General features: G+C 39.7%; 2 protein-coding genes across 4 annotated transcripts; one reads left to right on the forward strand and one right to left on the reverse strand.

The window, feature by feature from the left end:
* Window positions 1-694: 694 nt before the first annotated feature.
* LOC123508094 (tetraspanin-5-like) lies at window positions 695-19,380 on the forward strand. Of its 3 annotated transcripts, XM_045261544.1 has the most exons (10): window positions 695-900; window positions 7,778-7,898; window positions 8,614-8,687; window positions 9,182-9,256; window positions 9,886-9,984; window positions 10,203-10,331; window positions 10,709-10,759; window positions 11,682-11,798; window positions 12,465-12,578; window positions 13,789-19,380. In XM_045261544.1, exons 1-10 carry the CDS (start codon window positions 814-816, stop codon window positions 13,855-13,857), a joined length of 936 nt encoding a protein of 311 aa, XP_045117479.1. In that variant the 5' UTR covers window positions 695-813; the 3' UTR covers window positions 13,858-19,380. The 3 variants fall into 3 exon arrangements, with proteins under 3 accessions (XP_045117479.1, XP_045117480.1, XP_045117481.1); XM_045261545.1 differs by lacking the exon at window positions 12,465-12,578 and having other exon boundaries at window positions 696-900; XM_045261546.1 differs by lacking the exon at window positions 11,682-11,798 and having other exon boundaries at window positions 696-900.
* Window positions 19,381-19,717: 337 nt separating this feature from the next.
* Window positions 19,718-24,791, reverse strand: LOC123508095 (ragulator complex protein LAMTOR2-like). Its single transcript, XM_045261547.1, has 3 exons — window positions 24,573-24,791; window positions 20,521-20,683; window positions 19,718-20,140 (listed from the first exon to the last, which is right to left on the reverse strand). Exons 1-3 carry the CDS (start codon window positions 24,638-24,640, stop codon window positions 19,994-19,996), a joined length of 378 nt encoding a protein of 125 aa, XP_045117482.1. The 5' UTR covers window positions 24,641-24,791; the 3' UTR covers window positions 19,718-19,993.
* Window positions 24,792-25,155: the final 364 nt, after the last annotated feature.

A 25,155-nucleotide genomic window follows, 5' to 3' on the forward strand; every position in this document is an offset into this window, starting at 1 on the left:
AAATATTACGTATATAGGCTGAGAGTTAAAAGCAAATATACTGTACCAGAAACCGTAATATCTTCCACTATAACTTTTTTAAATTCGAAATAAGTCATTGAAAACCGCGATAAAGTCCTTTGTACACAGCTTAATGTATTTTCTTAGATTTTACAGTGAGGGTTAAAACTTTCACTGTCCACCTTTGTTTCACACCCACAAGGACAAGCGCCTGTTCGTTCTCCTCTCTCTCCTCTCCCTCCCCTTCTCCGGACTGGACAAGTTGGCGGCGGGAAGGTGTGGTGTGGGAGAGTGACGGGGCGGTCGGCCTTCAGTAGCCAGGAAGAATATATGGGTCGTGGCCTCATGGAAACGGGCTAGTGTGTCTGTGGGTTTTCCTGTGGCAGTGTTTCCTCGTGGTGTGTGTTGTGCTGTGTCTGTGTCTGTGTGTTGTGTCTGTAGGGCTTTTGTTAGTGAGTGTCTTAATCATTCTTTTCTTCAAACAGTGAGTGATTCCTCGAAGAGAGAGAGAGAGAGAGAGAGAGAGAGAGAGATCCTACTCCGAATCCGAATCAGAACCAGAAGAAAACATTAAGGATAAGACAACACTAAATAACAACTACCCCACTTTAGGACATACGTACTACAGAAGAATATTTCCACAAGAATAGATTTTAGAGCCTCGTTTTCTTTGGCGGGAAACAGAGTCACCTGGCGGCGGGTGTGCGAGTGAAGGCAGTCAGGCAGTGGCAGAAGAAGGGAGAGGCGAGAGTGATGTGGCCTCCTCTGCATTTCCCTTGAGATTGTGGCTCTCTGGCGGCTCCCCTGACCAAGATGCCGGCCAAACGGTACCGTCGGGACCAGAGTGAGGTGTCCTGCTGCCTCAAATATGTCATCTTCGGCTTTAACGTCATCTTTTGGGTGAGTGAAAGCCTGTGTTTACATCCCCAGCATCTGACTGACAGCGGGACCATATTACTCATTGCGCTTCACCTCCACAACTTTCAAAGGGCTTTAGTTAAGGTTACACGGGTTTCTGGTCTTGTTTTTATACCCCCAGCGACAGGTTAACTATACTCCTATATGACTGGCAGGATAAATTGTCTATAGAACTCGGGTATTCGTGTCTGTGGCCTTGGAAAATTGTCGTGGTGTGAGAGTAGAGTTCCCGAATACTGGTCTCCGCCTCTTGTCTCTCATATTCTGACCTTTATGGTGATCCTGCGCGCCCGTGGGTGGGAGGTTAGCTTTCCTGTGTTCCTGCTGTGCGCCTCCCTTGCCTAACTGTAACATAATGGGCCCGGAGTAGGTTGGAATAGGGAACAAAGGCATATGTCTCTTTCTCTTTCTCTCTCGTTCTCTTTCTCTTTCTCTCGGTGGCTCTTCCTGTTCCTGATTTTTTTTCCTCATTTTTTTGCACCGTTCTCTCTCCTCCAGTGAGTAGCAGAAGAACGAGTTACGGGAAACTGATAACGCACTGTCTGTAAACACTTCCGGATGCAGTTCAGGGAGTGTGTCTGTGTTAGTAATAAGAGAAGAGAGAGAGAGTGGAATTATGGATGCAGAGATGTGATGCGAGTGTTTAAATGCCTTGTCCTGTTACTCGCCCACTCTCTCTCTCTCTCTCTCTCTCTCTCTCTCTCTCTCTCTCTCTCTCTCTCTCTCTCTCTCTCTCTCTCTCTCTCTCTCTCTCTCTCTCTCTCGCCTATTGACGTGGCAGAATAATGTCGAAGGCAATACTTCTATTCATTTTGTTTACATAGGGTTGTTGACTCGTAGCTGTCTTTATTCATGTCTATACTTGCTGGTGTGTGTGTGTGTGTGTGTGTGTGAGTGTGCTTCCTTATCTGTCATCCATGAATTTAGATAAGGTAATCAGAACATGTGGTATCAAGGACTCAGTTTTTGCATGTGTAAAACTCCTGTTAATACATTTTTTTTTCATGATGTAGGTGTAAGGAAATGAGTGAAGATGTAAATGTTTTTTTTTTTTATTTATTTATTTTTTTATTTAATTTTTTATTTATTTATTTATTTTATTTTTTTTTTTATTTATTTTTTTTTTATTTATTTATTTATTTTATTTTTTATTTATTTATTTTTTTTTTTTTGTGTGTGTGTGTGTGTGAGTGTGGTTGGAAATTAGGTGTTTTCTTGGATGGGGGGAATAGTTAGCAAGCTTTTTTCCAACTTTTTTTTTTTTTCTTTTCTTTATCACACTTTTACTCTTGGTCAGCATCCCTTGTGCATAAAAAAAAAGTGATAGGTGTGGAAGGTATGCAAGTAGAGAGAAAGAGAGCAAGCATAAAAAAGGGGAGAGAGGGAGAGAAAGATAGTTTAAAAAGAATTGCTTGCAGTGTCACATAAGGAGGAGGAGGAGGAGAGAGAGAGAAAAAGAGAGAGAGCAGTGGAATAATATAGTAATCATAGAAAATAAAAGTCATTTGAATATCAATCTTACTTCCTGATATAAAAAAAAATAAGAGTTCTGGCAGTATTACAGCAGTGAGTATCTAAATATTTCTGGATTACTAATGGAATGGATAAGAAAGTGAAGGTAAAGTAGGAAGGAGAAATATTAGTCAATCTTGTTTCCTGTTATCAAAAAAAAGTGAAGCAGTTTACAGCAAGGAGTGTCCAGCATATGTGGGTGACTGAGAGAAAAGATGTTTGGCAGTTTGTATCTTGGTATCTGCTTTTTTATTTATCATTCTCTTTCCTTATGTACTCTTCTACTTCTTGCTGACTTCCTTCCTCATCTTTTCATTCTTGTTCTTTCTTGCATGGTTAATTTCTTGATTCTTGGGTTACTTATACAAGTCTCAAGGAAGCATGGAAGATCGAACTGCATTTACGAGAACACCACAGTCAGTCTTGCTTCCTGTTATTAAAAAGGCAAAGGAAGAAGGTCAGGGCATGGGAAAAAAATTATCATCAGTTCCTCCACTTTTCTCTTTTTGTAAGTGTATCTCATAACGTTGATCTTTTGAATGACTTGTAACTTCACTGAGGCAAAAAAGTGACTGGGTTATGGCCACATGCAAAAACCAAGGTATTGCATTAGCAGTGTCAGGACAAGAGTACAGAATTCAGACTGCAATCATGTCTACTTTAATTTTTTTCTTTTGTATCGTAAAGATGGATAATACTTACTGAATGAAGAAATGTTGAATGTGATTAGCAGTGAAACAAAAGGACATTTGCATGTGAAGCTTGTGGACTGTCATGCATGATAATGAGAGAGAGAGAGAGAGAGAGAGGGAGGGACATAAGAAAAACAAACAGAGATATGAAAGAGGTAAAAAAAAGTAAGAAAGAAGAAAACATACAAAAATAAGAAAAATTAGAAACAAACTTGATATAGACTAAATAAATTAGAGAGAGAGAGAGAGAGAGAGAGAGAGAGAGAGAGAGAGAGAGAGAGAGAGAGAGAGAGAGAGAGAGAGAGAGAGAGAGAGAGAGAGAGAGAGAGAGAGAGAGAGAGAGAGAGAGAGAGAGAGAGAAGACAAGGGATAAAGAGGCACTTCCCCACCACCCCTTCCTCCCCATGCTTCCTCCTCCCCCCTACCCATGTTGCTTCCTGGGCCAGTGAGGGCTTTGTTTGCCATTGTTCTCTCGCCTCACAGTTATGTTAGTGCTGTTGGTCACACTTCACTGTTTTATCTTCCCACCTTCTAATTATTGTGGGAGTGATAGTGTGTGTGTGTGTGTGTGTGTTGGTCTTTTACTTCAGTTTCTCACCAAAAGTACTGAAAAGTAGTGTTGATTTTAAGTTTTGGTCTGTCTCTGTCTCTCTCTCTCTCAACATACATTCCACACATAGGAGTAGACACATCAGTCATGCTTTCATCCCACTGCTCTCTCTCTCTCTCTCTCTCTCTCTCTCTCTCTCTCTCTCTCTCTCTCTCTCTCTCTCTCTCTCTCTCTCTCTCTCTCTCTCTCTCATTTTCCCTGCCTGCTTCCGTCAAGGTGAAGGAAACCATCCAGTCTTTCCGCAGCATTTGTCACTCTGGTTCTAAGAATGCCATAGGATTTTTTTTTTTTTTTTTTTCTTTTGTTCCCCAGCCAAGGAGAACAAAAGCTGTGATTAGGAAAATAAAAAAGGCCCAATGAGGTGCCAGTCCTTAAACAGGTTGAAGGAAATGTGGTTAGAAGGGGACTCCCAGGATGGTAAAGGAGTTTATTTTATTTATTTTATTTTTTTTTTTTTCCTCACTTTTAAATTCTGTGTGAAGAATGTATGTGTAGTGAGATGCATGTAGTTTTGTGTGAGGGAATAGAGTTGTCTTTAGAGGGCAGGCTGTGACTGGCCTCTTGTGTTGTGAGACAAAAGGAAATGTTCAGTGAGGTCACAGCTGGCTTAATGATAAGTTCACAGCACCCCCTTCAACCACTGCTATTACACCATACTGGGAGTAATTCTGTTTTCTCATACTCCTCTCTACGCTTAAGAGAGTCGTGTGTGTGTTGTGTGTTCTGGAGTTTTTTTAGTTGTGTTGGTTATTTGAGTTAATTTACTGGCTTATGTTAGGTTAGGTTTGGTTCAGTTTGATTCGGTTCGGTTCCTATTTTCTCATGCTCTATTGTGTGATTAGGAGAGTTGTGTGCGTGTTTTATGTGTGTTTTGTGTAAAGTGCTCGTTATTTGAGTACATAAATAGCTTTGGGTCAGGTTAGGTTAGGTTAGGTTATTGATTCTATTATTCTCTTACTCTTCTCTATGCTTAGTAGAGTCGTGTGTGTGTGTGTGTGTGTGTGTGTGTGTGTGAAGTTGTGGTCGTCATTTGAGATACATTACCAGGCCAGGTTAGGTTAGGTTAGTAATTCTGTTTTGTCATGCTCCTCTCAATGCACAGGAAATCGTGTATATGTGTTTTGAGATGTGTTTTATATAAAGTTGTAGTCGTTGTTTGAGTTACATTTTTGGCTTACTGCCCTGTTGTTGTTTTTTTTCTTCCTTCTCAATACTTTTCATTTTCATTCTGGATATTTTCTTTTGGAATTGGTGGCTTCATTGAACCTTCTTTTATTCTTCTTTTATTTCTATTTTTTCTTTATTTACGTCTTGTCCTTGGTGAGGGACAGAAAAAAAAATCTTTGTATTCTCAAGTCTATTTTTTATGCACCAGGAATTTCAGCAAAAAAGATTCATAAAGGAAGAAAACTTACTCAAATCCCTTTCCCATAAAATGAAATAGGAATAGCACAAGTGAGAGAGAGAGAGAGAGAGAGAGAGAGAGAGATGTAGTGGAACAGAGTGTGACATTACTCAACTTCTAACCATGACTGTCTCTGTCTCTCTCTCTCTCTCTCTCTCTCTCTCTCTCTCTCTCTCTCTCTCTCTCTCTCTCTCTCTCTCTCTCATCATCATCATCATTATCATAAAAACCAAATGATAAAAAAAAACAAGCTCTCCTTATCATTGTACACCATTTAACACGAGTGCATTGATGAGTAACTTGTAAAAAAGAAAAAGAAATTACATGCACCAAGCCACGTTTCTATTTATATCTGAGACATGTGATTTGAAGAAAGGAAAGCACCACCACCACCACCACCACCACCAAATATTTCATGCTTAGTGATCAAGAGTGCTTCCTATTCCATGGATGAATGTTGGCTGTGATTCATATTGTGTTGATTATTTATAATGCTCCTGTGTTTTCCAGGCAATGTCTTGGAAGTTATGTTGGTGTTTTCTTTTGTATATGTTCATGGAAGATGATCAGGAGTGCTTTTGAAATGAATAAAAGAGATGTAAGAATGATATAATATTGTAAATGTGAAGTTGTGCTGTTTTCCTCTTGAGATTGAAGGAAATGGGTGTAACAAGATATCAAGAGTGCTTTTGAAATGAATAAAAGGAAATGTAAGAATGATATAATATTGTAAATGTGAAGAAGTTGTGCTGTTTTTCCACATGAGATTGAAGGAAATGGATGTAACAAGATGACAAGAGTCCTTTTGAAAAGAATGAAAGGCATATAAGAATTATTTAAGATTGTTGTTGTGAAGAAGTTAAGCTGTTTTCCTCTTGAGATTGAAGGAAATGGGTGTAACAATATGACAATAGTGCATTTGAAAAGAATGAAAGGCATGTAAGAATGATATAAGATTGTAAATATGAGGAAATTGTGCTGTTTTCCTCTTGAGATTGAAGGAAATGGATGTAACAAGATGACAAGAGTGCTTTTGAAATGAGTGAAAGGGATGTAAGAATGATATAATACAGGTAACTCAATTTACACGATAGATGCGTTCCAAGAGGCATCACGTGTATTTCAAAATTCGTGTAAAACGAACTTGTAATTCTCATAAGAAACAACAGATAATGGGGGGGATGCGGGATATGGTCCAAATCATGTATAAACAAGCCGATCATGCAAATTTGATTAATTATAATATTTTTTCGGTCGCGTATTAACTAAAACTTGTAAATTAAACACGCATAAATCAAGAGTTACCTGTATTGTAAATGTGAAGAAGTTGTGCTGTTCTCTCCATATTATAGGAAATGGAAATAAAAATAAGATTGTAATTATGAAGAGGTTATGTTTTGAAATATAGATATAAAAAGAAGAAGAAAAAAAGAAATGCATGATGAATTAAATTAATGGAGACTCAGATATTTAGATGACCACAAAAAAGAGAGTTAAAAGAAGATGAAGAGCACTGTACATAAGAAAAAATACCTATACAGTATTGAAATAAACTAAATAATGTGAGCAAAAGTAGAGAAGTTTTGTTCCATTGAAGTTTTTATTTATAGAGAATGTTGAGAAATGGGAAAACTTCAAGGTACTCATTGGTTGGAAATACACATGAAAAGAAGCAGGAACATGAAAGAAGTGTTTTAATTCTCAAGTGAAAATGAAGACTGCCATAGTATGTACATTGCCGAGTGGAAGGCCATATGTGTTATTAACCTTCAGACAAGCCATTCCCAGGTTTCTCTCTCTCTCTCTCTCTCTCTCTCTCTCTCTCTCTCTCTCTCTCTCTCTCTCTCTCTCTCTCTCTCTCTCTCTCTCTCTCTCTCTCTTCTCTCTCTCTCTCTGTTTATTTTCACACGCTCTTCCACTCCTTACTATTTTCTCTCCCTCATTTATTCACCTCAATCTAATACTACAAGAATTTCACATCCCTTGAACTTTACAATTTCCCTTCCTCCCTCACCTCTGTGCTCTCACACACACACACACACACACACACACACACACACACACACACACACACACACACACACACACACAGTGTGTAATGGATATTATAAAATACAGTTTTCCACACAGAACGGTGGAAAAATGGAATGCATTGGATAATGGAATTGTTACAGCACATAGTGTGCATAACTTTAAAGAAAACTAGATAAATGGAGATATGGAGACAGGACACTATGAGCCCCACTTGAACCCTATACAATACAACTAGGTAAATACACACACACACACAACACACAATTTTATTTTATTTTATTTTTTATTTATTTATTTTTTTTTTTTCATATTTGACGTAGTTTTGAAATATTACACACCCCTATGTGAACAAAATAGAATGGATAAACCACCTTGAACACTTGAAATTTGACATAAAACTAAGTAAAAAGTGAATTAAACACACACACACACACACTGTGACACACACACACACACACACACACACACACACACACACACACACACACACACACACACACACACACACACACACACCCCTCTGCACTCAATCCTAACCTAACCTAACTGACCCATAATTCTAGCCATATCTGTCTGAACACACAAGTAACCCATTGAATTTTGCAGCTGATGGGGCTGAGTATCTTGGCCATCGGAGTCTGGGCCTGGACAGAGAAGGACACATTTAACAACCTGAGCCGACTCACCAACATCGCCCTCGACCCGGCCTTTGTCCTCATTGTGACAGGTGGGTCAGTGTGTCGTCTTCCTGTGCGGTGAAGTGGTATTCTTGCTTGAGGTGTTGTGAGGCAGGAAACACCAAAAAAAGAAGCAAAAACAGGCAATTGAAGAAGCATTAAGGAATTGAAAGTTGTTGTAAGCTAAGAAATGTTAAAGAGATGGATATATAGGTGTTGTGAGGCAGGGAGCACCAAAAAAGTGAACACAGGTGATTGAAGGAGCAATAAGAGATTGAAAGTTGTTGTAAGCTAAGAAATGTTAAAGAGATGGATATTTTAGTGTTGTGAGGCAGGGAACATCAAAGAAAGAAGTGAAGACAATCAAAGTACCATAAAGGGATTGAAAGTGTTGTTGTAACCTAAGAAATATTTAAGAGATGGATATTTAGGTATTGTGAGATAGGAAACATAAAAAAAAAAGAAATGAAGACAGGCACTCTAAGAAGTATTAAGAGATTAAGAGTGGTGTTTTAACCTGAGAAATATTAAAGAGATGGATATTTAATGAAACGATGAGGCAATAATTTACTGATACCATGAACTGAAGGACCAAAAAAAGTGTATATAGAAAAATGTGTTTCTAATAACTCTAAAGAACAGGTTCCTAGTTTGTCTATAAAGTGCTCCTCATGTTGCCATTTTTCAATATGACTCATGTATCAGCTGTGTGCACAAATTACCTCCTCATTCACTACTCTCCTCTCTCCTCCCCTTGTCCCACAGGCCTCATCACCTTCACCATTGGATTCACTGGCTGTGTGGGTGCCCTGAGGGAGAACACTTGCCTGCTTGGTTGTGTAAGTACAGCTGCTCACACATGTTTACCAATGTCGACTTAATTTCTTTTGCCAATCCCTGTAAAATTTGGCTGTCAATTCATATAGTTTCCAGGACCTTTGGTTTCTCAAGTGTTGCAAATTGTATGAAGTGACCCCTAAATTTCTAAAGTTCAAACTATATTGACAGTCACTGCTTAACTTGGATGTTTACTAATTAGCCACATATTGAAACTAAACCCAGCCATGTTGATGATTCCAGACTCTTGCTCTGTCATAACTTTGATTTTTTACAATGTTGCCATGGTATGCATTGAATTGACTATGTGTGTACAGCTGTTGTTTTCCTAATTTAGATTGATCTGTTTTACTGCTTTACTCTCTCTCTCTCTCTCTCTCTCTCTCTCTCTCTCTCTCTCTCTCTCTCTCTCTCTCTCTCTCATCAATAAAGCTAAAAAAACAAAGAATTCAATGTTATAGAAATGATGTGACCTTTTCTTCCTCCCCACCCCCAGTACGCCATCTTCCTCGCCATCTTGCTGCTCTTAGAGATGACCGCAGGCATCCTTGGCTTCATCTTTAAAGACTGGGTGAGTTTTTTTTAGAGTAGATCTGTATTTTTTAATTCCTCAGAACCCTCAGCTAACTATCTTTAACTGGCTAGTCTAGTGAAGGATTAAGATAAGAAATGAGATGGTTCGGTTGCATAGTAAAAAGTGAAGATTAGGAACCTACTTAATTGAGCCTGGAAAAAGAAAATTGAAGGTAGGACAGAGATTGAGATGGAGAGATTGTTTTGTGGTGAACTGCAAAGGATGGGAGTCGCAGAGGAAGTTACAAGGGACGGAAACAATTGGGGTAGATACATACATGTCGTCAACCACTCACTCTAAAGGAAGGTGGCAAAAAGAAGTAAGGGAGGGGATTACTGTGTCCTTTCCATTCATGTGTCCCTTCCTTAACCTCTGTGGAGAAATGGAGAAGTTAGGGAATAGATTGGTTGTCAAATAGAGAGATGGGTGAATGGAATGGAGTCAGTGATGAGATTGTTAATGCTGAGTTATTAGGGAGCTTTAAAAGACAACCAGACAATTATATCGTTATGGATGATAGTGGAAATAGATGCTTTTCATAGAGAGATGGCCACATGTAGACCTGACAGCTTTTCTCAGCTTCCCATGTTTTAAGTTCTTATATTGTAATGAACACACCTTTTCAGATCAAGTCCCAGGCCACAAGTGGGTTCCAGGCCTTCATTGTGCATTACCGAGATGACCCAGACCAGCAGAACCTCATTGACTGGATACAGGAGAAATGGGTGAGTGGACTGAGCCAGTGTTGAAAGAGAAACAATCATCAATGCACAACAGGTTCCTCCCCCTGTTTGACATTGGCTGTTTAACTTTGCAGTGTTGAGTGAGAAATAACATAAATTGACTGGTTCATTCCTCTGGTTGATGTATGTATAGTAGTGCTGTATTGAGTGGGAAACAGTTAACATATTAATTGACTGGTTCCTCCTCTTGGTTGGCACAGCTGCAGTGTTGTGGCATTGAGGGTCCCAAGGACTGGGATCGCAATGTGTACTTCAACTGCTCCTCAGAGGTGGTGGGATCCAGAGAGGCATGTGGGGTGCCCTTCTCCTGCTGCAAACAGAAGGCAAATGTGAGTGTGTAACCTTTCCTCTCTGAATAGACTGGCATCTCTTCACCCTCTTCATTATTTCTTTTAAGTGCTCATGAGTTTCACACACTTTTAGCAGCCATGGACAGTCTCTGATGCTTGTATTCTTTAGATCTTTCTCCTCCACATGCTGTCTTTACGTTTTCTCTGATCCATTCATTGGTGACCAATCTTTCCTGTAACCATCTACAGCTCGTTAAGATCTATGTTTTGTACTACAGTCTCCTATAAATGGTTTATTGAAACGAGATAAAATTAACCTCATAAGAATATAAGAAAATGAGGGACATCATATTAATTTTATTGCTTCTGTTTCCGTTTCAGACATTCATTGTTAATTCATTTTTCATTTGTTACAGGAAATCATAAAGAACAAACAGTGCGGTTATGATGTCAGAAAACAGGATTATGTAAGCATGACAGCTCTTGTTGTTTTAGAATTAACTTTTGAAATATTTTACTCTAAGTTTTGCTATCACAAAGTATCTTCTAAACTCATTGAAAGACTTGACCATTCATGTGTATAACATTTGGTAGAGTTTAAATTCATGGCTGAAATTATAATTTGAAATATGGCATAATGGTCCTATAATGTCTTCAGTTCATTATTCATTTATTATACATGTTATGTACTTTATGCTTTACCACTTTATGAATGAACTTTTTTTTATTTATCTTTTTGTTTATGGAGTGGCTTGTTTTGGTTATGTAAATTTTGTATCTGCTTTGTAGTGTTGTGTTGACTTTGTTTTGCTTTGGTTATGGTGCTGCAGACAGAGTTGACCTAGACACCTCTCACCCTCCTCTCACCCTCCTGGATGAGTTTGCTCTTGGCTTCCACTCAGGATTGTGTGATTTTGTTTATATTTCTTAGTTTGATCATCTAGTATTGCTTCCCCCTCACCCATTCTACTAATGAGAGGCACACTTGGCAAGAGAGAGAGTAAGAGAGACTGTGTGTGTGTGTGTGTGTGTGTGTGTGTGTTTGTTTGTTTGTTTGTTTGTTTAATGCTTTCCCTGATATAAACCCACAAGCATCCTACACAACAGCAAAATTGACTTCAGTTATGACTGCACTGCACCTCACTGTTCATGGTACCACAGTAAGCCACAGTATTATGCAAACATATAACTCAGTAAGCCACTCAGAAAACACAAAGATTATATGTCAGGTCTTGATGCACACCTTTCATCCACTTCTCCTCCTCTTGATCTCCCTTCCACTCGACATGTTTTCATTTGTTAATATTAGCTGGTTTTGCTTGTAAGCTAACCTGTTTGTAACAAGTGTGGACTACAGGGGGTATTGGGACCTGTGGGGACTGTTTACAGCATGGCGACAGCTCCCTGGTCATATACGATCGGGGGTGTCTTCGGGCAGGGGAGGACTGGATAGAGAGGAACCTGGTGCCTGTTGCAGGAGTGGCAGTTGGGGTGGCTGTGCTGCAGGTAGGCTGGTGGCAATGGTGGTGGTGGTGGTAGTAGTAACTAACTCTCCCTTTCATTCACTTCATTCAGTAATCCTGCATGTTTTTTGCCACTTATAGTTTCTGCAGCTTGTTATTCATTGCTGCATGGTTGTGTTTTGCAGGATGGTTCTTGAGTGCATGTCTGTGAATGTCCTGTGAGGTGCATGATGTTTGCTTGTCAGCCTTGGTTGAATGTTTGGACACTGCAGACTGCACTGGAAGGGTGAGGGTGAGGCAAGCATGGTGAACAGTTATGGGAAATTTGTTGGGAAGAGTTACCATCTCTCCCTAATTACTCTGCTTTGAATATTGGCCTGTGAAAATTCTGCTATACAGTAATTTACTTTATTTGATAAGATTCACCTTGATGTGTTGCCCCCACCACTTGTGTATCATACATGCATGTGAGCCACTCATTGCATGCAGCCACAGTCTTCCAACACCTGATGTGAGAAGTTTTTAGGAGAAAAGCTGAACCTTCCACTCATTTCTTCTTGGCCGCCACACCATAAATCTCAGATTCCTACACTGCTTTAAAGTCCCGAGTATAGTGAGGTAACCCGCATGTAAGGCACTAGTGAGTGCTGCTGCTGGTGATCAGTGTTGACTGTTGTGTTGTGACGCGTGCACCTCCCTTCTGCCACAGCGGCTGGATGCATCACATATATACGATAAGGGCTGCTTGCAAGCTGGCGAGGAGTGGCTAGAGCGAAACCTGCTCTTTGTGGCAGGGGTGGCGGTGGGCGTGGCCTTCCTCCAGGTGAGTGTTGGGGACCCCAGGACCCCTCCCAGTGGTCACAGTTGTGCTCACAAGTCACTTAATCTGTACTTGCCTCTATTATATTTTGTTTTCCCTTCCTTTAACCTCTGGACAATATCACAAATTATGACAAGTTATAAATTTTCAACAAATCAGAGGATTTAACCCCTTCATTACCATGATGTATCTCCATACTCATTCTGGTTACTATTTGGCAATTTTATACAGCTTTATAAATTCATGTAGGGGGATTAAAATAGTAAAGAGTGGCCATTAATCTTCTGCCCTCCATAGACCCTTCCTAATGTCAATAAAATGGTCTAATCATACACAAATCTCAAGGTAAAAATGTGTTCCAGCACTGAAGAGGTTAAGAATGATGGAAAGCTCTAAATATGATAGAAGTGAGTAATGGCCACAACTGTATCATCATGCTCCTAATTGACAGCTTAGAATGAAAACATAGCAGTAAAGATGGGACTGATTTGACATATAACCATGATAGTTTTGTTGCATTCTTAGTATTAGGTAACAAAGCAATTAGTTGTGGATTATGAGATGAAACATATTGTAGCAAAGCCTAGCATTATGACTGAAGTCTTTCCTTTTATGCCACTAAAAGTGAAGAGTTCTGTTTTAACTTGTAGCCTTCACCATCATCATTGTTTTGAAAGGTGGGTCCCCTGTCGTCATGGTCAAGTATTATCTTATAGTAATATGGTAATACTAAGCTGGTGTAAACTCGTCAGGTCATGTGTAGTTTGTTGGTCCCCTCTCAAAACGTAATCTTTTGTTTTTTGGTCTGTCTGCTAGTATTATGTATCTCTTAAAACTACTAACGTTCTCATCATCATTCTCATTTTTATCTAATTATGGACAGATGTGTGTAGAATACCTGTCTATTTCTTGGATGCCATCATGTCTTTAGTTTTGTTTTTCAGCATTTCTTGGGACATGTCATGGGCACATGTTTTGATTGCACTTTGTAATTTATGATCAAAAACAAAATATTCATTCTAATATGATATTAAATTATTCACTCCTGTTCTATTTGCTTTCTTAGATGGGGTAAAGATTTTTGTTCATTCTCTCTCTCTCTCTCTCTCTCTCTCTCTCTCTCTCTCTCTCTCTCTCTCTCTCTCTCTCTCTCTCTCTCTCTCTCTCTCTCCAACCTAACCTCACACAGCTGACTAACTAATTGTTGTTGCAGATCCTGGGTATCTGCTTCGCCCAGAACTTGCGCGCTGACATCTACGCTCAGAAGGCTAAGTGGAACTGACGTTTAGCTCCTGCTGCGGTGTAGTGATCAGCCACCCCACACTCCAGGGGCCACCTGCACCGCATTGTGCACCCTCCACTGCGGCTCACCAGTCAGAATTAAGAGTTTTCTAAGGAGAGGGAAGAGAGGCAATGCTGTTAGATAACTTTGTTGATTTATTTTATCTTTTTTAATTTCACATGCAGCTGAATCTCAACCAGGTTATTACTGTTGGATTAGTGGATTGTTTTTTTAATGAGCAGTAAAACCTTATTGTGATGGACACAGGACCATGGCAGGCCAGACCAGTGAGAGGAGTAGCAGTGCTTCCGTTGTCACACGGAAAAAAGTGTCTCAGAGAAATTTCAGGTTTTAAGGTCACACGGATTTCACATGGCATTCTAATTCCAATGAATTTACATGTACCATTTACTGTAGTTGTCTGGTTTGAAGAATGGTCAGTCAGTCCCTTGAAATGGGGTTTTATTGTTTCACATATATGATTTAGCCATGGTTGTTATTGTTCAAGTTTCTTGTCAGCTCACTGCTCATCAGAGCTTGAAGCCTTTGATGCAGTCAGCACTTTTCAATTTTTATCATCTCTGATCATCTGTCTTTGTTCAACATGCTCATTGTTGAATTCAAATGCTCACTGCCATGTCAGTTTCTTCTGATTTGGCTCGACATGATGATCAGTTGTGTACAAATGGTTTCTCTTGACTAGATAGCTACGATTAAATAATTAGTTACTGATTAGTATTTATATTGTTGTAGCTCTCTGTTTATCATGAACATTAAGTTTGTTGATTCACTAGTGTTATGTCTTACTCTAGGCAGCCAAGGTTAGAAGCATGTTGCCAACTTGTCCCATCTCAGCAGCTTAGCCTGTGCCTCACTCTTCTTAACAAGGAATCCATATACTCTTTAATGGCATTATTAAACTCTGAACTGGTGAGACCTTTGGAGGAGGTGACCCCATGGGGTGTGTTGGGTCACTGCCTGGCTCTCCCCTTCCCAGGAACAACTGAGTGCTGTGAGGGAAGGAGAGGGAGGCAGGGCTCAAAGATACAATAGAGCTACTAGTCAACGGTCATCAAAGCCACACGGGTGAGGAGGAGGAAGAGGAAGAGTGTGAGCCTTGACAGAACACGTGGTACTATTGCTCTGTGTCGCTGATCTCGTTACCTACCATACAGGAACCAGTTACCGCAGCAGGAACTGATATTACCTTTACCTTTGTGGTATTGTATTGACATGCCAGTATTCATTGTCAACCTTTTACATAAGAATTCACCGGCATACTGTGCACACCAATGTCCGTTGCATCTGATGTGACATCACGGCAAGGTCTGGAGTGCAATCTCTTGATTAGAAGGATTAACCGAATGTACACTTCTTTTTCACTCATTATGCAGCTACATTGAGTCCGTGTGGGATTCACAAAGTCTTTTAATGGATGAATGTTGTGTTTTGAGTGTGTGTGGGTACAGGAGAGTATGCGTGTGAGTGTGTGTTAGGTAGCTATCATTTCATATATACAAGTATGGAGGGAAGTTAAGATGGGAGTGTTTGTATGTGAGTGTGAGTCATCTGAGATCATGTTGTCCTGTGTGGTCTCAGTGTTGATGCATAAAGGAAAGTGTGACTCATTGAGAGAACACACTGCTGTGACAAATATTTTCTTGACATGACAAAGTTTCTCTAAATAAGTTTTATACAAGACTCAGAACGTGGTAATGCATGACAAATGTAGATTTTTTTCTCTCTCCCTTTTCTTTTCATTTTTCATTTTTTATACGTCACATTTTGTAGGAAGTTCCGTGAGGTTTGTATGCGTCTTATGTGTTTTGTACATGTCAGGAACTTGTGTATCTTACAAAAGTGCAGGTATTTCCAGTGTCCAGTTAACCAGTCTTTCACTCTTTTATTGGTAGAAAGGAGCCCAGTAAGTGTTTATTGTGAGGCCAAAAATAAAAAACATGAGCTCAGGTGAGGGTTCTTGAGTTGCCATATCTGCTCCTACTAGAATCTGATCACTGCATTCTTGTCACAGATTAATTTTTGATTCTGCTGAGACTTGTTTTAAGAAAATGTCCAAGAATGGACTGGCAGGCCTTCATTGTGTTGTGTAAAGTACATTCCACACATTCAGTGGTTGTGTTAGCTTGTTGCTGCTGCTGCTGCATATGATAGTTTCCCGCAAAGGAGCCAATGTCTTGCCAGCGTGGAGACATGGAAGGGAGGAGAGCCTGCACTTCTTCATGCTGGTAAATAGTCTATAGTTCTGCTGCTAGTCCCCAGCCATGGTTCAATTTGGCTTGCATGTTATGGAATCACTGTACATCTGGTTTAAGTTTAATGACTGGTAATGTTCAGAGAATTGTACATAAAGTAGAACTTTGGCTTTTGGTGTTGATTTATGAAATATTAAGGCTTATCATTAATGCAGTACCAAAAATCTCTTTCATTTTAGCATTAAGTCGTAGTAGGTTTGGTTGCCCTTAGTTTCTCATTGTAGATATGAAGTGTTTTGTATATGAGTAGGTGTTCTGAGGGCAGGCATCCTACAATGAGAGCTTTATAATTCAAGGTTTTTATACCATGGGGAGACACTGCCTCTCTCTCTCCTACTGTCTTTAATCTCACTGTATCTTTGTATCACGATAACATGGTAGGTAACAAACTCGAGTTTTTTTATAGTTATAATATATATCTGTATATTGTAGTACTAAATGATGTTTTGTAATAACTTTTGAAGATGGGGCACACCCAGAGTAGGACATCCCACACGTTCGCAAGGAGGAGGGGAGACTTGCCAAACACTGTCGAGCTCCTTCATTGTCCACAAGTGCTTGTTCCTCACTATTGGCCAGGAACTTCTAATGACTGACATTATCCATATTGATCCTTGGTCATTCTATGTACTTTTTTTTTATCTCATAGCTGTGTCACATTTATCAGTTAATTGCCAAAATTATAGGGTCAGGAATATTGATTTGAATTACTGTTAATAGCTATATTAGTCTATAGTATTTATTTTTGTTTTCTCATTGCAATATTTAATTTTATCTATCACTTTTCAAACTCAGTGACAATAATTTCAAACTGTAGGACAAATATTAATTACAGTGGAACTGTGCATCATGAGTTTAATTTGTTCCATGGCCAAGCTCATTTTATGATTTGCTCATTTTGCCAATCAGTTTTCCCAATTGAAATTAATTGAAATATAATTCATCCTTTCCAAGGGCCAAAAACCATCCCATAAATTATTGTGTTGTGAAGAGAATGGGAAAGAAATAATATAAAGGGTTTTATTAATTTAATTTTTTCAAAGATGGGATTTGTAGATGAGGAAGACAATGGAATGGTGGAAAAGGAGATGGAGAATTGTTAGTGTTTGGAAGAAGAATCTTAGAACCCATGGTAATACAAATTGAGTAATTATGAAATTGTAGCAGGAATGACACAGAAGAAAAACACGTGAAAAATCCAATAAGGATACTCCACAAGATATTCATCTACATATACTAAGAGAGCAAGCTTATCAGGACAGTTTGTGTGAAGCAAAGGGTCACTGTACAGACCTCACTTGTAATATGGACTTCCACTGTAAAATAAGACAAAAATTTGCTCATTCTACAAATTATTCATCACCTGCTGCACTCAAAATGTGAGGTTCCACTGTACATTGATTTTTATTGTTTTTAGGGCTTTTATTTGTTATTTTTTGTCGAGTTTGTAGGTACAACTTTTTTCTCTTTCTTTTTTCCCATGAGAATTAGAGCTGGTAATATACATAACAGATACTATTCCACAAAGTGTGACTGTTTTAGCATACCTAAACATGATTAGTGGTGATGGTGCTATAGGGGACAGGTGGGTGGGTGGGTGGTGGTAATAGTAAAAATTTAAGCTCACAAAAGTACTTTAGCACATCAATAGGTTATAAGGATTAGTTACTGACAGTTAATATGGAAAAAAATTGCTGGTGAAACATTTAAATGAGAATTTTTTTCCTTTTTAATTTGTCACTTCTAAAATCTTAACTTTTTTCCTTTACAGTTGAATGTGTTTTGTCTCTACAAATTAGGGTCAATTTTCTGCCCATGCACAAAGTCACATGTTGACAAAATGTACTGCAAAGCAAATTATTGAGGCATAAAATTCAGTTCATCACCATGTGGAAAGTAGAAAAGTACTTCAGAGTTTGATGCATCTCCCCTCCTACACACACGAACATACACTGCTGTCCACAACTAGTTATCTCATTTTACAGTCTGCAGTAACCATCACCTGAATGTTACATGGCCACAAAGTTTACATAAGCTACTGCAGGTCCATCACATGCATATCTTCAAGTATCCCTTTGCTGCCAATCACAATACGTGTCTAGTAATTCAGTAGTGTACATACATACGTCAGTCTTTTTATGCCATTGTTACCACCTTTGGCTGTGTAACAGTCTGCATAATGTACAGCCCCAGTACATCACAGACAGTGGTAATGTTGATAGCAATACCCTGTTAATATATACTCCTTGTTGGTACATTCACCATGATGAGACAAAAGCTCATGAAAAGGGGCTGGATGGCACAGAGGGAGCTGTGACTTATGATCTGAGTGACGGTCATGCATTCAAAGTCAAGTACAGACATGATCCGAAGGTAGTTAACCTCTGCATTCATTTCCATAGTGCATTATGTTTTTAAATGAGTTTTTAGCCTTCTGATCTATTGAATCTTGACAAACCAATTAAGTCAGAGATTGCCTGCAGTTTAGAGGGCTCAAGATTAAGGGAAAACACTAAGCACAGTGGGATTGAGTGTATCAGGTTAACTTAGCTGGCCATGGCTTTACTGTTTATTGTGAGAATCAACATTCTTTTGCATGACCCTTACTGTTTTGGTGGGAAGAGCTGACAGAACGGTACCAGATACCAGCACCGTTACCCTCCACAGCAAACTCAGTTACAAGTGTGTGGTTGTGTAGCAGGTGGATGGCTACTAAAGTTTCATATCTAGCCGATAATTAGTGTCTTTCCCAATGTTACAATACCCTTGCCACGAGATGGTTTTTACATGGCTTTCCGAGAGCAGCTTTAAGGTGGTACATGATAGTTGAAATGAATAATTCTCCTGGTTCCACTGATCTACACCTTAACTCTTGAATCATTCACACTTTTTACCTAACTACTCTGATGTAGTACAGACTCGTTCACTGTATTGAAGTGTTCCATCACGCATGTCATCTTATCTGTTGTGTGAGATGAAGCTTGAGTTTGACAAGAACAGCATGTAAAAGTCAAATTATCAACGAATGGCTTTACATGAAGTGAGAAATATTGTCTGGTTAGAAATTATAATAGTTTCCCCACTCGTCTGAATTCGTCTTTGTGAGTGGGGCAGTGATACTCGCACAATATTGAGTGAGTGAGTTGGCCATTTTTTCTTTCCTGTCATTGTTCGCTTGCTGTACCGAGGTGTAAGTAATATGGCTTTCCCCAAACACTGTAACAAATAAAACAATTATACATCTTTTTAATGAGAATTTTCACTTTATTCTCTATATATCTTTAAGTTTGTTTGAATTAGATTAAGTTTGATTCTGTTGTGGAGAGCATACCAAACAAAGTATCAGCATGGCAGTTTGTAGATCCAAAAAAGATTTCATCACATTTTGCATTTGAATGACAAATTATAACAGCAATATTTCTGACCAGCAAGTCCAACACCTGAACTGATTGTGTGTAGAAGACATAACAGGACTACTTATGGAAGGTAACTGATAAATTACTTTTCCAGGATTTCTTGTCCATGAGCTTAAGTTGTCACACAGGCATTCCCAATCTCTAACAGGATACATTATAATGAAAAAGTTATTACTGTGTGTACATATTTACTTGAAAGTCCTTATATCAAGTTTTTCAACTAAATCATAAAAGGAATAACCAATAATTTAAAATCTCAAACAGTACACAGATTAAGTGAACCACACAAGTCTAACAATTGCATCAGTAAATACAACATGTCACTATGCCAGCAGTGATTACATCCAGGAATATCTAAAGTATAATATCTGAAAAATATATATGGCAATCTGTACCCCCCTTAAAGTATACTGAAGGCATCAAGAGCCCAAAGCATGGCTGAGATCATCACGCAGCAGCCACCTGCCGCAGCGGCCCATCCAGGTAGCGGGCCAGTGCCTCAGTCTTGATCCTGAGAAGACCAAAGCCGACGTTTTCTTTGGCATACACAGCCAGCAGCAGATTAGCCACCTGTGTCACACACACCTTGCCCTCCTGTCAAAGATAAGCATATTCATCTACATAAAATATATATATATATATATATATATATATATATATATATATATATATATATATATATATATATATATATATATATAGTTGAAGGTAGCTGGATGGAAAACAATGGGAAGACTGAGACAGGGAGACAGTGTGGAAAAAGACAAAGAGCAAGAATACCAGAGAATAAATTATTTAAATACAGAAAGTGAAGAAGACTCAAGTAGTTCATACCCAAAAGAAATAAGACTAAACAAAATAATGAGTTAACTAAATAAATAAGAATGCTATGATGATATAATGTTCATATTCACTGTCACAGAGGAAACAAGTCTACATAAAAGTCCTCCACCTTAAAATACAAGTTCCCTCACCTCACACTCCATCAATATCATGTTCAGTCTGTCTTCAGAGAAAGCGTTTCTGCCATTCTTGTCATACACGGCCCAGATGTTGCTGGCGATGGCAGCCGTCACCCTGGCATCTCGATCCCCATACCCACTGAAGGCAAGCAGGGCACCCTCTAAATTGAGCAATCTGCAATAACACTGAGTTTATTTGATTTTCCTTTGGATATAAAAGCAGTGTATAAGGTCAGGGTGGGTACTTGGTATAAAGGAGTCTTGCTCCAAACCAAACTGTCCCAGCTGTGTGGTAGATCCCTATACAGTGATGGTAGGAGTGGTTTCTTGTCTATTTCTGGGCCAAGGGGGTGACAGCATGGCATCAATGGTGAGCCTTCTGCTTTGGAGGAAATGGCTGTGGTTGATGCATATCCCATTCTCCAGTACCGGGAGGAGATAGCAGACACCTACCGAAACATTAACTTACTACCAGTGAGATCTAACAGCACTAATTCAGGGGGTGCTGTGAACTCTCCATTAAAGCTAGTTGTGATCTCGCTGAACATTTCCCTTTATGTCTCACAACTCAAGGGGGCAGTCACAGCCTACCCTCTAAAGACAACTCTCCTTCTTCACACGAAACTACATGCACTTACCACACATACACCTTTTCCTTGAAAATCAAAATTTAGAAGAAAAATGGGAATCCGTTATAATAACGTCTTGGAGCCCCTTCTGGGGAGGGGACCAAAAATGTCCCCAGGTTGGATGCCTCTCTTGTTAATGACCTCAAATGCCTTGACACCTCCCCCAACTTTTTCTACATTAACTTCTGCAACATTCACGATCTTAGATCTAATTTTCAATCTGTAAAATACCACCTCTCTTCTACTAAACCTCATCTTTTTTCCTCGAAACACAAACACAGCTGTCTGAGGCAACTGACAGTAGCCCCTTCTCTGTTTCCTCCTACTTTCCCTATTCTCATTTTCATTCCAAAGCTGGATGTTGCATTTATGTGCGCAACGACTTAACATGCTCTTCTTCAACTACTTAACTTCCAAAGTGGAGCACATTCTGTCCCTCTACCCTTTCGCTGAGATTTCCATTCTTGGAGATTTCAATGTTCACCACCAGCTTTGGCTTTCCTCTCCCTTCACTGACCATCCTGGTGAACTAGCCTTCAACTTTGCTATCCTCCATGACAAAGAGCAACTGGTGCAACACCCTACTCGTATTCCTGACCATCTTGGAGACGTGCCCAACATTCTTGATCTCTTCCTCACCTCTAATCCTTATGCTTATGCTGTCACCCTTTCATCTCCGTTGAGCTCCTCCGATCACAATCTCATTTCTGTATCTTGTCCTATTTCTCCAATCCTCCACAGGATACCCCAAAGCGAAGGTGCCTCTGGCGTTTTGCCTCTGCCAGTTGGGGGACCTGAGGAGGTATTATGCTGATTTTCCCTGGAATGATTACTGCTTCCATGTCAGAGACCCATCTCTTTGTGCTGAACGCATAACAGAGGTGATAGTGTCTGGCATGGAGGCGTACATTCCTCATTCTTTATCTCAACCTAAACCTTGGTTTAACTCAGCCTGTTCTCGTGCTATACATGATAGAGAGGTTGCCCACAAAAGGTACTTGAGCCTTCCATCTCCTGAATCTCATGCACTTTATATCTCTGCCCAGAATCATGCCAAGTCTGTTCTTCAACTTGCCAAACACTCCTTCATAAGTAGAAAATGTCAAAATCTTTCAAACTCAAACTCCCTCGAGACTTCTGGCATCTAGCCAAAAACATCTCAAATAACTTCACTTCTTCATCTTTCCTCCTTTATTTCATCCTGATGGCACCACTGCCATCTCTTCTGTCTCTAAAGCTGAACTCTTCTCTCAAACCTTTGCTCACAACTCCACCTTGGACGATTCTGGGCTTGTCCCTCCCTCTCCTCCTCCCTCTGACTATTTCATGTCTACAATTAAAATTCTTCGTAATGATGTTTTCCATGCCCTCACTGGCCTAAACCCTCGGAAGGCTTATGGACCTGATGGGGTCCCTCCTATTGTTCTCAAAAACTGTGCTTCCATGCTTGCACCTTGCCTGGCCAAACTCTTCCAACTTTGTCTATCGACTTCTACCTTTCCTTCCTGCTGGAAGTTCGCCTACATTCAGCCTGTTCCTAAAAAGGGTGACCGTTCTAACCCCTCAAACTACCGTCCTATAGCTTTAATCTCTTGCTTGTCTAAAGTTTTTTAATCTATCCTGAATAGGAAGATTCTCAAACATCTGTCACTTCACAATCTTCTGTCTGATCGCCAGTATGGCTTCCGTCAAGGTCGCTCTACTGGTGATCTTCTGGCTTTCCTTACTGAGTCTTGGTCATCCTCTTTTAGAGATTTCGGTGAAACTTTTGCTGTAGCGTTAGACATATCAAAAGCTTTTGATAGAGTCTGGCATAAAGCTTTGATTTCAAAACTGCCCTCCTACGGCTTCTATCCTTCTCTCTGCAACTTTATCTCAAGTTTCCTTTCCGACCGCTCTATTGCTGCTGTGGTAGATGGCCACTGTTCTTCTCCTAAATCTATTAATAGTGGTATTCCTCAGGGTTCTGTCCTGTCACCCACTCTCTTTCTATTATTCATTAATGACCTTCCACTTGCCCTATCCATTCCTACGCTAATGATACCACCCTACATCTTTCCATGTCCTTTCAGAGACGACCAACCCTTCAGGAAGTCAACAGATCACGCAGGGACGCCACAGAACACCTGACTTCTGATCTTTCTAAGATTTCCGATTGGGGCAGAGAAAATCTAGTACTTTTCAATGCCTCAAAAACTTAATTCCTCCATCTATCAACTCGACACAACCTTCCAGACAACTATCCTCTCTTCAATGACACTCAACTGTCTCCCTCTTCCACAAAAAATATCCTCGGTCTGTCCTTTGCTCATAATCTTAACTGGAAACTTCACATCTCATCTCTTGCTAAAACAGCTTCTATAAGTTAGGTGTTCTGAGGTGTCCCCACCAGTTTTTCTCGCCCCTCCAACTGCTTACTCTGTATAAGGGCCTTATCCATCCCTGTATGGAGTACTCTTCACATGTTTGGGAGGATTCCAGTCACACAGTTTTACTAGATAGGGTGGAATCAAAAGCTCTTCATCTCATCCACTCCCCTCCTCTGACTAACTGTCTTCAGCCTCTTTCTCACCACCGGAATGTTGCATCTCTTTCAATCTTTTATCGCTATTTTCATGCTAACTGTTCTACTGATCTTGCTAACTGCATACCTCCCCTCCTCCTGCAGCTTCGCTGCACAAGGCTTTCTTCTTCCTCTCATCCCTATTCTGTCCAACTCTCTAACGCAAGAGTTAACCAGTACTCTCAATCATTCATCCCTTTCACTGGTAAACTCTGGAACTCACTCCCTGCATCTATATTTCCACATTCCTATGACTTGTCTTCTTTTAAGAGGGAGGTATCGAGGCATTTGCTCCCCAACTTTGGCTGACGCTTTTATACTTTTTAGAGAGCCAGCACTCAAGTGGGCCTTTTCTTTATTTATTTTTTTTTTTTTTTTTGCCCTTGGCTGGCCTTCTTCCCTACGTAAAAAAAAAAAAAAAAAAAAAAAAAAAAGATTGCCCCTTATTTCTGGGCAGGAAATTAGTAATATATGGTGTATCTTGTATATAGGTTGGCATGCTATATGAAGGGCAGCATCCTCTAACACCTACTTAATGAAAAGGAAATGTTAACCTTGGGGTGCTGTGCTGGTAATGGAATGATAAGTATTAGTATTAAATCACCACATTTTATAGGATTATCAACGGAGAAAAAACACAACTGGATATCCAATAAGAATAGATATGAGAAAACAGTGCCACAAAACCCGCTTGATGTGTGGACAGCCAGCCAATGCCAATAGAAAAAAAAAAAACGCAAACAAAAAAAAAAAAAAAAAAATGCAAGTCAATAACAAAAAGAACTAACAAATCCAAATGATTAACACATAACAGCGAACATATCAACAGAGAGAGAGAGAGAGAGAGCACGTGACTCTAAGAAGTTACTCACAGGGCACTCTGAACACCTCCAGTATTGGCTTGACTGAGGATCTGCGTGAGGGTCCTTGGCTTCAGCATCCTTCAGTGTCCTACAGAGTCCTTCAGGATCCTATAGGCAGCCTCACGACCCCTGACGATGAAGTGAGGCACAATAAAAGGACACAACAGAGCTAGTGGGCGTGACGTCGGACGAGGTGAAGTAGCGTAGTGATTGTGGTGGTGGTGATGGTGATGGTTAAGTCTTTGCAACGGTTTTGTTTTTCTTTACCGATTGATTGATACATTTATTGTTGAATTAATAAATAGATATAACGAAGGAGGAGGATGGACCTTGCCACCCACCCCTTGGGCAAAGACTCAAGGTTAAATTATCAAAAATATATAAATAGACAATACATAACAAGAATACAAGTACTTAAATAAATAAATAGATATTGCACACCTTATTGCATAAACATCCTACAGTCTGGGAGCAAACTGAGGATATCCATTGACAGTACTAACAAACAAGTGAAATGTTGATAATTGGTTCAATGGCAGGTGGCAGCTGAGCAACAAGATGAGTTCTCGAGGCAGGGATTCCTTTTAGTAAG

The sequence above is a fragment of the Portunus trituberculatus genome, chromosome 24 (genome assembly GCF_017591435.1).
Source record: "Portunus trituberculatus isolate SZX2019 chromosome 24, ASM1759143v1, whole genome shotgun sequence".
NCBI classification, from domain to species: Eukaryota; Metazoa; Arthropoda; class Malacostraca; order Decapoda; family Portunidae; genus Portunus; species Portunus trituberculatus.

What these genes read in the sequence shown, in the direction of transcription:
- LOC123508094 (XM_045261544.1), top strand. Translation starts at nt 814, where the DNA reads ATGCCGGCCAAACGGTACCGTCGGGACCAGAGTGAGGTGTCCTGCTGC. An exon ending in GCTTCATCTTTAAAGACTGG is followed by an intron (nt 9,257 to 9,885) that starts GTGAGTTTTTTT and finishes ACACCTTTTCAG; the next exon opens with ATCAAGTCCCAGGCCACAAG. An exon ending in GCTGCAAACAGAAGGCAAAT is followed by an intron (nt 10,332 to 10,708) that starts GTGAGTGTGTAA and finishes CATTTGTTACAG; the next exon opens with GAAATCATAAAGAACAAACA.
- LOC123508095 (XM_045261547.1), bottom strand. Translation starts at nt 24,640, where the DNA reads ATGCTGAAGCCAAGGACCCTCACGCAGATCCTCAGTCAAGCCAATACT. An exon ending in GGAGGTGTTCAGAGTGCCCT is followed by an intron (nt 20,684 to 24,572) that starts GTGAGTAACTTC and finishes GTGTTATTGCAG; the next exon opens with ATTGCTCAATTTAGAGGGTG. An exon ending in TGATATTGATGGAGTGTGAG is followed by an intron (nt 20,141 to 20,520) that starts GTGAGGGAACTT and finishes TATCTTTGACAG; the next exon opens with GAGGGCAAGGTGTGTGTGAC.